A 17,419-nucleotide genomic window follows, 5' to 3' on the forward strand; every position below is an offset into this window, starting at 1 on the left:
GAAAGCTCTATCTGTCTCAAAAAAATTATACAAATTTCATATGGGTACAGTGTTGCAATAAAGCGCAATTGTCATTCAAAGTGTGACAGCGCTGAAAGCTGGAAATTGGCCTGGGCAGGAAGGGGGTATAAGTGCCCTGTAGGCTAGTGGTTAAAGAGACCCTTAACTCGACGTTTTACCTTCTGTTCTCTCATTTTGTTATTGCTTACAGTGGGGAAAATAATGATTTGATTATTAGATTTTTCCACTGACAAAGAAATGAAGGCTCTATAATTTTGTATGGTGTATTTTAAATGATAAAAACAAAACATCAACTACAAATCCAGAAAAAGCACATGATACAAATGTTATAAATTGAGTTGTAGTTCAGTTAGTAAAATAAGTATTTGATCCCCAAGCAAAATAAGACTTAGTAGTTGGAGAAACCCTTTTTGGCAAGCACAGAGTTTCTTGCAGTTCGTTACCAGGTTTGCACTCATCTCAGGAGGGATTTTGGTCCAGTCTTCTTTACAGATCTTCTCTAAATCCTTAAGGGTTTTTGGCTGTCGCTTGGCAAGTTTCAGCTCCCTCCATACATTTTTAATAGGATTAAGGGCTGGAGACTGGCTAGACCACTCCATGACCTTAATGTGCTTCTTGAGCCACTCCTTTGTTGCCTTGGTGGTATGTTTTGGATCATTTGTTATGCTGGAAGACCCATCCACGTCCCATCTTCAGTGTTCTGGCTGAGGGACAAAGGTTCTCATCCAAGATTTTACAATACATGGCCCGTTCATTGGCCCTTCAATGCAGCAAAGTCAGTCTGTACCTTTTTAGCAGAGAAACCGCCCCAAAGCATAATGTTTCCACCTCTGTGCTTGGCTGTGGGGGTGATGTCCTTTAGGGTCATAGTCGGCATTTTTCTTCCTCCAAACATGGCGAGACAAGTTAATGCCAAAGAGCTCAATTTTGGTCTCATCAGAGCACAGCACTTTCTCCCAATCCTTCTCTGAATGATTTAGATCAGTGGTATTGAATTAGAATTCAAGGAGGTCCGGTCACTAAAATTTTCTTCTGGCTGAGGTCCGAATAGGGTGTGCCCATCAGCGTGCCCCCTTACATTACGTGTCGACATCAGAGTGCAACTTTACATCATGTATTCCCATCACATCAGGTGTGCCCATCAGAGTGCCCCACATCAGGTTTTCCCATCACATTGCCACTTTACATCAGGTATTTCCGTCAGACTGCCCCCTTACACTCAAAGTACCCCTTTCTATCGTATTTCTTCATCAGAGTGCCCCTTTACATCATATTCCCCATCAGAGTGTCCCTTTCCACAGAATGCGCCCATTTGTGCCCCCTTAACATAAAATGGGCCCGTCAGTGTCACCCTTTAACATAAAATGGGCCCATCAGTGTGTACCTTAACATAAAATGGGCCCATCACAGTGCTCCTTAACATAAAATGGGCCTATCACAGTGCCCCTTAACATAAAATAAGGGGCACTCTGATGGGCACATTTATATTAAGAGGCACTCTAATGGGCACATTTATGTTAAGGTGCACTCTGATGGGCACATTCTATATTGTGCCCATCAGAGTGCCCCTTAACATACAATGTGCCCATCAGAGTGTCCCTGTAAGACTACACCCTACCTCGAGGGCAGACAGGAGCTGTGTCGGGATCCTTGCTGAACGCTTGTGTACAGGCAGGGAGCAGGAGCTGGAGAGACAGTGAGCTGAACATGTGTTGCCATGACGACCACCCTGCTCAGTGGCAGATCTTTAATGGCGGGCTGGCGGTCCGGGCGGCAGCGCTGCTGGGGCTGTTCTCGGACCACAGTCCGCCGTTTTGTGACCGCTGATTTAGATGTTCATTGGCAAACTTCATGTGGGCCTGTACATGTGTCTTCTTGAGGAGGGGGAACTTGCATGTGCTGCAGGATTTCAATCCATGGTGGTGTATTGTGTTAAGAATGGTTTGTTTGGTGACTGTGGTCCCAACTGCCATGAGGTCATTCACAAGCTCCTTCCATGTAGTTCTGGGCTGATCCCTCACTTTTCTCATCCTCCCTACCTCATGAGGCGAAATCTTGCATGGAGCTCCAAACCGAGGGTGATTGATGGTATATCTTGTATTTCTTCCATTTGCAAATATTTGCTCCAACAGTTGTCTTTCTCACCAAGCTTCTTGCTGATGGTCTTGTAGCCCATTCCAACCTTGTGCAGGTCTACAGTCTTGTCCCTGATGTCCTCTGGCAGTTCTATGATCTTCTCCATGGTGGTAAAGTTTGAATGGAAGAACGAGATTCTGTGGACAGGTCTTTTATATACATAATGAATTGTCATTAAGAGCACCTTCCTAATTTGACAGGGATAATCTATGTACCACATGAGCACATAGCCAGTCTGTGGGAGCCAGAATTGTTGTTGGTTGGTAGGTGATCAAATACTTATTTTACTGCCTGAATTGCAGCTGAATTTATAACATTTGTAACATTATTTTTCTGGATTTTTGGTTTATATTCTGTCACTATCATTTAAAATACACCTATGATAAACATTATAGACCCTTTATTTCTTTGTAAGTGGGCAAACTTACAAAATCTGCAGGGGATCAAATCACTATTTCCCCACTTGTATGTGATATCCTTGGAATCAGATGGCTTTGTTCATTATAGTTCTAGGTAAATATTTGAGACCATTTACACAAGCACTACAAACAGCATGCGATCAGCTAATCTGGCTAGGCAATCATTACTCCATCCCAAGCAGACAGTGCTCAGCAGTACTCCGCACGGCTCGTCTGGCTAGGCAGTTATTGCCCCATCCTCAGCAGATTGTACTCAGGAACAGAGTGCATCCATATTGTGCACAATTCCAAATTGCCAGCACTTGATCCACATATGAAAGATGTTTATTAACATGGCAACTCCCTACGATAATCAAGTACCTTAAGCATCCTCGTTTTAAAGCTTAAAAATCAAGAATGAATCTAAACGAAGCAAAAGCGTGCATAGATTTCCACCTCAACATGAAGCAGCCATTTTCTTCGTTCCATGGAAAGACATGTCACCTCTCTGAACATCTCAGAAGTTCAAACATTAAAAACCTAATCCTGAACTTGCTTAGTCTGTTGATGGACCACACAATGTATATGTTTATTAACCCTGCATTAAAAAAAAAAATTCTTTAGGGTAAGCCAGGTAGAAAACCTGCCTTATATTGCTCTGAAAGAGGCTAGGAGAAAACAAAAGCCCCTGAGTTGGAGCTTTTTTTTTGCATGAGCTGCATCAGGTTCCACATAAAATCACAACGCGATGTTGGTTCGAATTCAAAACCGGTGAATTGCATTTCTTAATTTCTATAAGCATATGGGATTATCTGGAAAAAAAGTGTTTATAAGGGGAGGCATGTAAATATCATTCAGTTTTATATTTGGCTACAACAAATAAGGCCTTCCTACTTTTCTGACTGAAAAGAACTTTAGCTGTATTAATGGTCTACCTAGGGGTAATATGGTTGTCTTAACGGTTTTTGAATCTTAGTTCTAATTCATATCCCCCACTGTCCAAACGGTTTCTCTAGTAAACTCCAGAGGTACCTCTTTAACCAATTCAATACCGGGCAATTTTACACCTTCCTGCCCAGGCCATATTTCAGGTTTCAGCGCTCTCACACTTTGAATGACAATTGCATGGTCATATAATACTGTACCCAAACTAAAATTTTATCATTTTCTTCACACAACTAGAGCTTTCTTTTGGTGGTATTTAATCACCGCTGGGGTTTTTATTTTTTGCTAAATTAACAAAAAAAGTTCAAATATTTTGCAAAAAAACACGTTTTTCTTTGTTTCTGTTATAAAAGTTTACAAATAAATAATTGTTCTTCATAAATTTAGGCCAAAATGTATTCTGCTACATGTCTTTGGTGAAAATAACCCAAATTAGGATGTATTATTTATTTTGTAGGAAAGTTATAGAGTTCACAAACTATGGTATAGATCTGAAAATTGATCAAGTACTGACAGCCAATCTAATTTCTTGAGGTCCAAGAATGTCAGAACAGTACAGATATCCCCCAAATGACCCCTTTTTGTAAAGTAGACCGTCTGATGTACTTCATAAGAGGAATGGCGAGTTTTTTGAAGTTGTATTTTTTTTTTTTTGTCATTTTTCGGAAAGTGAAAAAATGTAAAAAATTATATTCACTATTTTTTTTTTTTTTTACACTGTCACCAGTGTAGTACATATATATTTTTTTTTTATTACATTTTTTTTTTTAAGATTCTTTTTCCATATTTTACTATGACCAAAGTAGTACAATGTTACCATAGTAACATTGTACTACTTTGGGGAAGTGATCAGTATTTTCTTTTTTTTTTTACACAATTTGCTTATAGCTTAGAATTACTTTGCTATAAGCAAGCATTTACCTGAATGACATCGATTCATTCAGGTGTTTTGTTTTTTTTTTGTGCTTAGCTGTGATTTGGCCACAGCTAATCACATGACATGTGCATGTGATTAGCTGTGACCATTCACAGCTAGACACTAGTATACAATGGATGGCATGAATGAAGCCTTCCATTGTATACAACTGTCATGTGACCTGCTGTGATTGGTCACATGGTACCGGCAACAGGGGCCGGTACTCAGATCTGTCATCGGCCGTGGTACACGGCCGGTGATAGATTGCGCGGCTCTGCAACCATGCTTGTGCGGGAGGCTATAGGAAAGCTAATGCATTTTTGCGGCCACCAAACGGCTATAGGCCGGGCGGCAAATGGTTAACTGTATGGGATGAATGACAACTAATCGATAATAAAGTTGAATTGCCAGAACATGGCGATTCAGACCTTCAAAAAAATAAACTGTGATCAGGTCCCATTTGCTCATTAAAAAAAAAAAAAAAAATCACTATCATTTATTAAGTTTTATCCAGGGCATCAAATGAACCTGCCAAACTAGAGGCAGGTCATCTGCAGTATACTTGGCAATATCAGTAGATATGTTGGAAAACCGATTCATACCTGCAAGGTTGTGGACCCCACCAACACATTAAAAAGTTTCTGGTTATCCCTTCATTAATTTGGGGGATAGTTATGTAACTCTAAACTCATTATTTGTTTTTTAATAAAATAAATGCAATATGTTTAAATATAACTATAATTGTTTCATCTCTCAAATGCAATCTTTTTCTGCTAATTCCAGACTTGTTTTAGGGTGGCTTTATTTGTTCTTCATACACCCCTTGTGAATTTGAACTTAGCCATCCTTTCTTGTTGCGACTGAGATGGTACCCACATCTTTGTGCAGACAAATAGGGAAATTGTAGTAGAGATGTAGTACACACGAAGCTGAGCGTGTGACCAGAATTGAGATGCATCAGTGGAGGATAAGGAGTGTGCACAGGGCAAGAAAGAAGCCTACATACAATGGCTAGAGAGTAAAAAAAAAAAAAAACAGAACCTTGATGTGGTATACTTAATATTTTGGAATGATTTGATGTAAATAACAAAAAAAAATTAAGTTTAGGTTTAGTGTCCTCTTATACCATTACCTCACCCAAAAGGGGGAGTTCCGCTTTTTTTCCTCCTCCGCCAAAAGGGGGGGGGGGGTGGTGGGGGGGAACGGGTATCTGTCATAATATGATTTCCGCTCCGGTCGCCAAGGCGAATGATGCGGAAGTCCAAGCTCAGCGGGATTGATGTGGATGTGGGAATGTGGTAATTTGTTTGATGGCATAAAAAAGGCATCATGTTTGGACTGCCTTACTCTATCCATAATGAAAAAATGTTTTTCTCTTATTTATGGTTCTATTTTTAAAAAAGCTTAACACTAGTAATATAAAAAGCAAAAAAAAAAAAAATCTTAACTTTATTTACATAGGATCGTGTTCGCTTTTTTTCTAATGTACGTTTTTACAGGATGTTTGCTAAATGATAATACCCTTTGTAACTTTTCACTGCAGCCAGAAAATCTTTTATACACATCCAAAAGACCAAATGCTGTGTTAAAGCTCACCGATTTTGGCTTCGCAAAAGAAACAACATCACATAACTCTTTGGCAACACCATGTTACACACCATATTATGTGGGTAAGTATTTTCAGTTGAATTATTAAAACCAAAGGCAACAGTTTTTTTTTGTTTTTCTTACCCTTTTTTATTTTTTTTTTATTGATGAGGTCTTCAGACTTTTACAATCTTAACTTTTTTGCTTAAACATATCTTAAATATTTACTGTACTTTGCTCTTAGCTGTAAGTCGTAGTAAAAATATTTTAGTATTGTCTAGTAGTGACGGAAGAATAAATACATTCTAACAATACATTATGACACAGTATCAGTTTTCCTCAAATTTCATTTTACCACCTTCCCTCCAGAGGATTTACCCCCCCCTCCTGACCAGGCCATATTTTTTTTTCTGTTCGGCACTGCGCTATTTCAACTTATAATTGCACAGTCGTGTGCCAAAACAAAATGTATGTCCTTTTTTCACACAAATTGAGCTTTCTTTTGGTGGTATTTGATCACCTCTGCGGTTTTTATTTTTGCTCTATAGACAGAAAATGTTTAAAATAAACAATATATTTCACTTTTGGTTATAAAAAATATCCAATAAACCCAAAGTTAGTCCAAAATTTAGGCTAAAATTTATTCTGCTAAATCTCTTTGGTAAAAAGAAAAAAAAATTAAAATTATTAATTGGTTTGTGTGAAAGTTACAGCGTCTACAAACTATGGTATATGTATTGAAATTTACTTTTACTTTCTGACATTTCTTAAGTTGCTAAAATGCCAGAACAGTACAACCCGCCCCCCCCCAAATGACCCTTTTTGGAAAGTAGATACCCCAAGGATTTTGCAGAGAGGCATGTTGAGTCTATGGAACATTTTATTTTTTGAATATGACAATTTTTTTTTTTTACACTAAGTTGTCACTTTAATGATATATTGCTCATGCATGCCATGGTATATGTTAGAATAACACCCCAAAATGCATTCTCCTACTTCTTCCGAGTATGGGGATACCACATGTGTGAGACTTTTTTGCAGCCTAGTTACATACAAGCTCCCAAAATCCGATGACTACCTCCATGCTTTCAAAGGGCATATTTCCTGATACCACTTCCCTGCTACCTATCACAGTTTCGGAGGCTCTAAAATGCCAGGATAGTACAATGACCCCCCCAAATGACCCCTTTTTGGAAAGTAGACACCCCAAGGAATTTGATAAGAGGCATGGTGAGTATTATACATACCGTATTTTTCGCTCCATAAGACGCACCTGACCATAAGACGCACCTAGGTTTTAGAGGCGTAAAAAAAATATTCTGAACCAATGGACTGCAGACATAGTACAGGAAATGACCAGAGACTGTGGACGCAGTACAGGAAATGACCAGAGACTGGACGCAGTACAGGAGATGACCAGAGACCGCGGACACAGTACAGGAGATGACCAGAGACTGCGGACACAGTACAGGAGATGACCAGAGACTGCGGACACAGTACAGGAGATGACCAGAGACTGCGGACACAGTACAGGAGATGACCAGAGACTGCGGACACAGTACAGGAGATGACCAGAGACTGCGGACACAGTACAGGAGATGACCAGAGACTGCGGACACAGTACAGGAGATGACCAGAGACTGCGGACACAGTACAGGAGATGACCAGAGACTGCGGACACAGTACAGGAGATGACCAGAGACTGCGGACACAGTACAGGAGATGACCAGAGACTGCGGACACAGTACAGGAGATGACCAGAGACTGCGGACACAGTACAGGAGATGACCAGAGACTGCGGACACAGTACAGGAGATGACCAGAGACTGCGGACACAGTACAGGAGATGACGAGAGACTGCGGACACAGTACCGGAGATGACGAGAGACTGCGGACACAGTACCGGAGATGACGAGAGACTGCGGACACAGTACCGGAGATGACGAGAGACTGCGGACACAGTACCGGAGATGACGAGAGACTGCGGACACAGTACCGGAGATGACGAGAGACTGCGGACACAGTACCGGAGATGACGAGAGACTGCGGACACAGTACCGGAGATGACGAGAGACTGCGGACACAGTACCGGAGATGACGAGAGACTGCGGACACAGTACCGGAGATGACGAGAGACTGCGGACACAGTACCGGAGATGACGAGAGACTGCGGACACAGTACCGGAGATGACGAGAGACTGCGGACACAGTACCGGAGATGACGAGAGACTGCGGACACAGTACCGGAGATGACGAGAGACTGCGGACACAGTACCGGAGATGACGAGAGACTGCGGACACAGTACCGGAGATGACGAGAGACTGCGGACACAGTACCGGAGATGACGAGAGACTGCGGACACAGTACCGGAGATGACGAGAGACTGCGGACACAGTACCGGAGATGACGAGAGACTGCGGACACAGTACCGGAGATGACGAGAGACTGCAGACACAGTACAGGGAAAATACCAGGGACACAGTACAGATGACCAGAGACTGCGGACCTTTGGGGAGGGAGGGGGAATGGGTACCTGAATTTGACAGGTACCCGCTCCCACTTTCGCGGAGTTGTCCTTCCCTCTCGCCGGCTTCTGTGACAGCCGGGTGCCCACTGCGCATGCGCAAGAAGCGCTGCGCTTTGTGAATGGCCCGGCGCCTTCTGGGACCTGTCATGTGTCCCAGAAGACACCGTACCATTCACAAAGTGCAGCGCATGCGCAGTGGGCACCCGGCTGTCACAAAAGCCAGCACGGGAAGATTGTACTGCGCTGGAGCGAGGAACAGGTAAGGTCCTGCAGGAGAGAACAGCTGAGCGGCCGGCCTGGTATTCTGACATGGTGGCCGCAAAAATACCGGACCGGCCGCTTTATATTCGCTCCATAAGACGCACTGACATTTTCCCCCCTTTTTTGGGGGGAAAAAGTGCATCTTATGGAGCGAAAAATACGGTATATCTTTTTTTTGTCACAGGGTTTTGAAAAAAATGTTTTGTTTTGTTTCTTCGTTTTCCAAAAACGTGGCAACAAATAAGATCTGCAAAACATTCACCATGCCTCTTAGCAAATACCTTGGAGGGCCTACTTTCTAAAAAGGGGTCATTTGGAGGGGTTGCTTCTATTATCCTGGCATTTCAGGGCCAACATTAGAAGCTTTTGCCACACATCACCCACTCTTGAAGACCAAGCCTTGTTCACATGAAAAAACTTTTTTGTGCTAGAAAATTACTTTGAACCCCCAAACATTTTATTTATTTATTTATATATATATATATATATATATATATATATATATATATATATATATATATTTTAAAGCAAAGGTCCTAGAGTATAAAACGGTGGGTGTTGAAATTTTTTACTTCACACAGTATTTGCGCTGCGATTTTTTTTTTTTTTTTTTTTTTTTTTTCCCTTTTTTCAAATGAAAATCTTTTGGGAAAAATACACTTTTTAGAATTTTAATGCACAAAAACACAATATATTGGCCAATTGTTTGCTAAAATATAAAAGATGATGTGGCGCTGAGTAAATAGATACCAAACATGACATGCTTTAAAATTGCACATGCCCGTGCAATGGAACAAAGTACATACATTTTTATCATCGATAGGCGATGCTTTAAAAGCCTTTAACAGGTCACCAATTTATATTTACACAGGAAGTCTAGTGCTAGAATTACTGCCCTCGATCTGACATTAGCGGTGATACCTCACATGCATGGTGCAACCAGTGTTTACATACTGGCACGGGTTCAACACTTGCACATGCAGCTGTGCGCGCGCAGAAGGGGAAAGGGTGCTATTTTTTTTCTTTTAGTTATTTTGTCACCGGATCGCGGTGACAAAAGAAGGGGCCGTAAGGCCGTTTATAAACGGCCACCCTCCCCGCACTGCCACTATACGGCCGTTTTATATACAACGGCCAGACGGGAAGTGGTTAATTAGGCTCACAACTAGTCCACTTACCATTGCTCCCTTACAGGCTGTTGAGCAGAGCTATAGGTCTGGCTCAGTACAGAGCCTTTTGGATCTCTTCAATGAGACTACTGCTTCCCCCACAGAAATCAAGGGTCACACTCTGCAGCTGCTGATAGGGGTTGGCTTTCCTACTCAAACTGTGGCTGCTTTAGAAAGAAAACCAACTATAAGACATTGCACACTTTTTGTTACACCTGGAATATACTGTATTTAGCTGATTTAAACTGAAAGTTCATTGGAACTTTAACAGAGGAAAAGTAAATATTTTTTTTCTTATTAATTGCTGATTGGTTGTTCTTGCCAATGAAACCTGGAATTTGTTTTTTGTGTCTTTTCTTTTGAGATGGAACCTTTAAACTAATTTGCATAGCGTTGGGGTGTAAAATGGGTTCTGGTGCTTGCTCTTCCAGATTATGAAAGGACAGTGGGCATTTTCCGTCCTTTGATTAGGAATCCGTAACCAGGGTTCTGGTTCATTAAAACCACCATCCAACCATTTAGGTACCTGTAAAATAGTCTTGCATGCTGCAATAAAATAATTATAATTGTAATTACGTGTGTGTGTGTGTGTGTGTGTGTGTGTGTGTGTGTTAACATCACATGCTTAATTGACAATGTGTTTTTTGCTTTTTTTTGTCTCTTTTACAGCACCAGAAGTTTTAGGGCCTGAAAAATATGACAAGTCTTGCGATATGTGGTCACTTGGTGTCATCATGTATATTTTGTAAGTATTGCTAGTGTTATTATTGCTACGCGTTTACTACGTGTTCTTTATTTGTGGTTTTGTAAGACTATTTGTAAGATTGTTGTAACAGTCATTTAAAACTACTTATGATTTTTACAATATATTCTTACATACAGCATAGCTGGTTTTGCTACAGACGGGGCATGTTCCTTTTGATGTGCCCAACTTCTCTATATTTATTTCCCTCTTTCGTTCAAGATGCATAATTGAGTTTTCTTAGTTTTCACATTACCAAGCTAAAATTGCATGATGGAGTATATGGCAAATGTAAGAAAATCTAAAACTAGAAGACAAAACTTTGACATCTGATTTTAAAAAGGCATTTCAACCAGTAATATGTTTTTAATAATTTTTACTCACGTTATGATTGGGAAGTGTAGCACTTTTGTTTTTTCTGTCTCTTTAAGAAGTTAGTAAGGCTGCTTTCACACTGAGGAGTTTTTGAAGCGTTTTTGCGTATAAAAAAAAAAAAAAAAAAAACCCGCCTGAAAAGCTCAAGAAAATTTCATTCCCTGTGTTTCTGAATGTATATCTATGCATGTTTTGACACTGAGGCATTGTGCTTGCAGTGCAGTGTAAAAACTCTTGCTTGCAGCATCTTTGAGGCATGTTTGGGGAGTTAAAAAAAAAAAAATGCCTCAAAAAACATCTCTTCCCATTGAAATGAATGGTAACCACCGCAAAAATGCTTCAAAAACGCACTGCACATGTAGGAAGGTCTGGCCTAAGCTTACTGAAAATGTCAATTCACTATTGCTAGTATACCGAAAATAGCACAAACACTTGGTAAATACCGCATAAAAAGACCTTAAAGTCAATTCACAAAAGGAAATGATTAAAATGCATGTGGTAATTTAAGTAGTGGTCCAAGCTTGCGGTATGTACTGTCAGTAATGTCATGGGTTGTTAAGGAATGGGTGGCCGCAGAGTTCCTAACAACCTATGAGTAAAAATAATACAAACAAATGTAGGTTCAGCCCCCCCCTTCATCCATACCAAGCCCTTTGGGTCTGGTGAGGATTTTGAGGGGTACCCCCACACCAAAATAAAAAAAAAAATGGTGTGGAGTCCCCTACCCGCCCCCCCCCCCTCCCAAAATCCATACCAGACCTTTTATCCGAGCATGCAGCCCGGTAGGTCAGGAGGGGGGGGGGGGTGAGCGAGCGCCCATCCCCCCCTCCTCCTCTTTTCCTCTCAACATAGGGAGGGTGCTGTGGGGCAGGGGATCTCTTCCCCACAACCCTGGCCTGTGGTTGTGGGGGTCTGCGGGCTTATCAGAATCTGGAATGGGCCCCCCAGCTCTTGGCAACTCACACCCTGCATGCCCCCCGTGTGAATGAGTATGGGGTACATGGTACCACTACCCATTTAAAAAAAAAACTGTAGTGTGAAAAAAGACAGACAGTCTTTGGCAAGTCCTTTATTAAAAGAAGGAAAAAAAGAATGTCTCCTGAAGTAGATCCAACGTCAATCACGATGCCCGCCACCCGAAAAAAGAGAAAAAAGGCTATTCTCCCGACGCTGGCTCCCGACCATCTGACTGCTCTGCTGGCTTGACAGTTCCTAAATATGTAAAAAGCTGGACCATCACGTATGTGACCCTCCCCCCCGTGTGACATCATTGACCCAGCATGCCCCTGTCGATAATGTCACATGGGGACGGGGTAACACAGGTGATGTCCCGCCCCTTACAAATTTAAGAACTGTCAAGCCAGCGGCGCAGTCAGGCGGTAGCCAGCGGCGGGAGAGGAGCCTTTTTTTTGTTTGTTTTTCGAGTCGGCGGCGGGCATCGTGATTGAAGTTGAATCTACTGCAGGGAATATTCTTTTATTTTCCTTCTTTTAATAAAGGACTTTTCAAAGACTGTCTCCTGTCTTTTTATTCACACTACAGTTTTTTTTATTGTGAGTGGGTAGTGGAACCATGTACCCCATACTCATTCACATTTGGGGGGAGGTTGGTCTGGATCTGGTTTCCAAATTCTGATGAGCCCCCCGCCCGCAGACCCCCACAACCACTGCCCAGGGTTGTGGGGATGAGGCCCTTGTCCCCAAAGGACGGCAAGGCATCAGGCCTGGTATGGTTCAAGGGGGGGCGCTTGCCATTTTTTTTTTTTTGGTGTGTGTGGGGGTTCACCTCAAAATCGAAGGGCTTGGTATGGATGGAGGGGGGGACCCCACACCATTTTAAATTTAATTCCCGGCAATTCTTTCTTTTACATTCAGCTGTCAGTGAGGAACCCCGTTGGCAGCTGAAACAGACGCTTGGATTTCACTACTAAAATACCGCATGACTCATACAATAGCTCATGCAGTATTTTAGTAGTGTTTTTTATGAATTCAAACTTTTTTTAAAAAAATGCTTTGCAGTATCCTACCGCATACTCGGATGCAGTAAGATACCGCTTAGTGAATTGTGCCCAATTGCTAGGTTTTGGGAATAAAAACTTGCCAAAAACGTGCAATTCTGCCCAATTTGAGCTACAAAAGTAAAGTCACATGTCCAGGATATTCTGCTCAAGAAACTCCTCAAAAACGCTTGTCATTTTTCTAGCGTGTTTGAGGCGAACCAGTGTGAAAGCAGCCTGAAACTAAAGCTCATCATACAGTTTTTTGTTTTTTGTTTGATTTTTTTTTCCATCAACCAGCAGGCTACAATACACTGCAGCTGCTGATCGGGAAAAATTTTACAGCATTGACTTTTGCGACACATAGATTGAAATTGGGCCAGTCCTTGCTGAACTGGAAGATGACTAATTATGCTGGCAGCAACTACTGCTGCTCCAGCTTTGCTAGCGGTCAATCAAACTGACTCTGTGACAGTTTCCTGATCCCCTCAGAACTGTAAGTGTCCACTCCCACCTCAGAACCCTTTTAAAGAAACTCTGGCAACAGAGTATGTGTTTGGGTTTCATCAGCTACCCTTTATGTTGGAAGGTTTCTGACTAGATTGCCTAATATACAAGGTAGGCTCACAGATGCCTAGGGCCCTACTCCCTGCGATTCTTAATGTGAGCTTCCCTGGCACACATAGGATTGTCTGTTTTTACATAGATCTTACTCACTAGTTGTTTTTCCTTTGCAATATTAAACTCTCACAGTGCCAGTCTTCGTGGCCCATGGAGACCAGTGACAGCCTGGTCAAAACAATGCTTGAGACTCTGAGCTTTGAGAAGTCAGCAGCCACTTATAATAACTCCTCTTACAAGGTCAATTTTAAGAAACAAGCTCAATGCTAAGATGATTCTGTAGCAACTGGAGTTTGAAGAAAAATCTAAGTAGTGGAAACATTTTGACAATCTTTACTCCTCCAAGCTGATTTGACATATCCTATCCCTTGCCTTCCTAGAGATCCTGGTAAAGTGACTTTAATTGGTTGTAATAGACCCACCCGAGTACTAATTCCCAAAAGGAAGCCAAAACTCCTTTCTGAGGAAGCATCTCCCTCCTAATGCAGTTTTTTACTGACCAGAGGAATCAGTATGTTAACCACCACATTTTAAAGGATAAGTTCACCTTTTGGACAAAAATAATAAATGCACATATTTTTGCAGGTAAAATTTTTTATTGTTGTCCAAAGGAGCCTGTAAAGCATTGCACCAGTGATCAGTAGATCCCTAATGCCATGCAGGTCTCCTGCAGATCTGCCAGAATATCTGTTTGCCGTACGGGATGTATGAGCAAGCAGATATACTGACAGGAAGCTTCAATGAACTACCACAGCGCTCCACAGCACCATGGTAGTTCATTGAAAACTTTGAGCCGCTACGGCTGTCGGGACTTGTAGGCACAGAACACCGTGAATGAGTGACGTGGCCGTATGAGCAGGGCCCCGCAAGGCCGCTCTGTTTTCAAATCTGACAGAATACGGTAAGTTTCTCCTTACTATCTGTCAGAGGGAGGGGGTGGGGGGTCCGCGTCTATGGGAACATGTTACATGTTCCACCCTAAAAACTGATGAAACGTGTAACATGTTCCAAAGGTGAACTTATCCTTTAACTGAATATATGAAAAAAATAAAAACAGGCACTGTGGACTTTAAAGGTGCTGGCAGGCCAAACAAAGTAAAATATCTTTCATAATACATACTTTATTCAACATCATAATGCTCAATAAAATATATATGAAGACATAAAATAGGGTTTGACCCATACATAAATTCCCTTTTACCTTATGTTGAACCCCACTGGGTGTTATCCTTATCATATAGTATGTAGACTCTCCCAGTATGAGTGGGGGGTCCTCATAAATCTCTTATGTGCTTCTGTGTTTCATAGGATAGCCTCACTTTTTCAGGAAGACTTCAAGGGGTCCAGAATCTGAACAATTATAGAGATTAAAAAGTTCTTAATATACGTGTTATATGCACACATTATACATTCCATATTTCATAAACAGTACTAGACATATTTTACTTTTAATGGGGTCAGGCTCAAATTCACCAAAATTAAAACAGGGAGTCAAATTTCACCACCGGCGAGGTATAAATCACCACCTGAACATGTATAAATATTGCCAAAAAGAATTTGTAAGGGTTTACAGCCACTTTAAGCTTTTTAAAGTTCATATCTTTTCTTCCTTTGTCACAGACTCTGTGGATATCCACCATTTTATTCCAACCATGGACTTGCTATATCTCCAGGAATGAAGAAGAGAATCCGCATGGGGCAGTATGAATTTCCTAACCCAGAGTGGTCGGAAGTGTCTGATGAAGGTAAGGTTTTACAAAGGTTTCTTTTGGGGTGTGTCTGTGCTAAATATGCCTATGTTCAAACCATTCTGTGATTTGGTCTTTGATGGGATATCTTCCAAGTGGTTCCTATTTATTCAAAAACTTTGCTAAAATAAAGGATCGAAACCCTTACTATCTTGCTGCTGGGACAGCAATCTTGGCTTTCTTGCAGAGCAACTTGTCACTGAAATCTTGTATTTTGGGTGTGTCAGGTGCTTGCTTTTCTTGCTGGGTGTTAAGGTTTCATCCACTTGCTGCTACATGATGTAAGCTAGTGATTTATGAAAACTTAAAGCTTTCACATTAAAGCGGAAATAAAGATCCACTGTAACTCAGGCAGGCTTTGTATTTTTAGACTTTATTGCAGAAGAGACGTACACTGTTTTTTCTATAATAACTTACACTTACCTGCCTGACCACCGGACACCTGAAATGTAGCGCTTACACAGCTCCGCATACAGCTTCCAGCCCGATCCCGTGTGCCTGGATGACCAGCTGCATACGCAGAAAGGAAGTCATCCTGTAACTGCCAATGAAGAGGCCAGAAAAGTGGCACACAAGAAGATGCATAAAATGGCCATCACCCCATTGCTATCCAAGATTTTGTCTATACGCTGACAGCTCATGTATATCCTTTACCAAGAACAAAAATGTTGTATTTTGCCGCTTACCAGTCTTTAGATGTGGTGGCTGTATTGTGGTTTTTTTTGTTTGTTTTTTTCAGTTGAAGTATATTTTATCTAAGCGCGATTTCTGCAAGAATAGAAAACACCTGTTGTTCCTTTCAGAAATCTATCCTAACTTCCTGTGCAACTAAAGTGCAGTTTCTAACAATGGCTTTAGCTCTCCCAGCTATTTTCTGTGAGCTAAAAAAAAAAAAAAGGTTTCCTCTATGTAACTATTTATCAGAGGTAAGATGATGTGGGAGGTGTTAGTAACCCAAATGAGGAAAGCAGCCTAGAGCGTTTATTTCCTGGATAGATAATAGATACTATATTATATTATTTTATTACAGGATACACCACAGTGCTAAACACACAAGCAGCTTGGTGGGCACAGGTTATGGGGTAATTTACACTTGTGTGTGTTTTTTACCCTGATTATCATTGTCTCGTTTACTCAGTCTTTATAGGTAATGTTGTTATAATGTTTATTTAAAAATTGGTGGTCTTTTCTTCCACCTCACTACTGGGAGCATCTCTGGCTAGTTAGGTAGACATCCTGTCTCCTGACTGTGAACTTTTGGCTGCTATTTTTTCAACACAAACTGATAATTTGTTGCCTGCACTCTTTTTGGATATTTTCATTCACGTGTGTTTTGGTTATTTTCTAGGTATGCACTTATAGTGCCTTGAAAAAGTATTCATACCCCTTGACATTCTCCACATTATGTTATGTTACAACCAAAAACGTAAATTTTTTTTATTGGGATTTTATGTGATAGACCAACACGAAGTGGAAGAAAAATGATAAATGGTTTTCAAAATTGTTTACAAATAAATATCTGAAAAGGGTGGCGTGCATTTGTATTCAGCCCCCTTTATTCTGATTCCCCTAACTAAAATCTAGTGGAACCAATTGCCTTCAGAAGTCACCTAATTAGTAAATGGTCCACCTGTGTGTAATTTAATCTCATTATAAATACAGCTGTTCTGTGAAGCCCTCAGAGGTTTGTTACAGAACATTAATGAACAAACGGCATCATGAAGGCCAAGGAACACATCAGACAGGTCAGTGATAAAATTGTGGAGATGTTTAAAGCAGGGTTAGGTTATGAAAAAAAAAATATCCCAAACTTTGAACATCTCACGAAGCACTGTTCAATCCATCATCCCAAAATGGAGAGAGTATGGTACAACCGCAAACCTAGCAAGACATGGCCGTCCACCTCAAATGACAGGCCGGGCAAGGAGGGCATTAATCAGAGAAGCAGCCAAGAGACCCTTGGTAACTCTGGAGGA

At 41.2% G+C, this 17,419-nt stretch overlaps 1 protein-coding gene across 1 annotated transcript in view; it reads left to right on the forward strand.

Moving 5' to 3' along the window:
* Positions 1–17,419, forward strand: part of MAPKAPK2 (MAPK activated protein kinase 2) — a 94,808-nt gene that overhangs the window by 48,762 nt on the left and 28,627 nt on the right. Inside the window, exons 5-7 of the mRNA XM_089686370.1 lie at positions 5,960–6,086; positions 10,631–10,706; positions 15,316–15,440. Coding sequence (XP_089542496.1) covers positions 5,960–6,086; positions 10,631–10,706; positions 15,316–15,440 — 328 coding nt within the window. The remainder of the gene's footprint in view (positions 1–5,959; positions 6,087–10,630; positions 10,707–15,315; positions 15,441–17,419) is intronic.

Source organism: Staurois parvus, unplaced genomic scaffold (assembly GCF_062004578.1).
Source record: "Staurois parvus isolate SC_StPar_1 unplaced genomic scaffold, SC_StPar_1.0 ptg000395l, whole genome shotgun sequence".
Lineage (NCBI taxonomy): Eukaryota > Metazoa > Chordata > Amphibia > Anura > Ranidae > Staurois > Staurois parvus.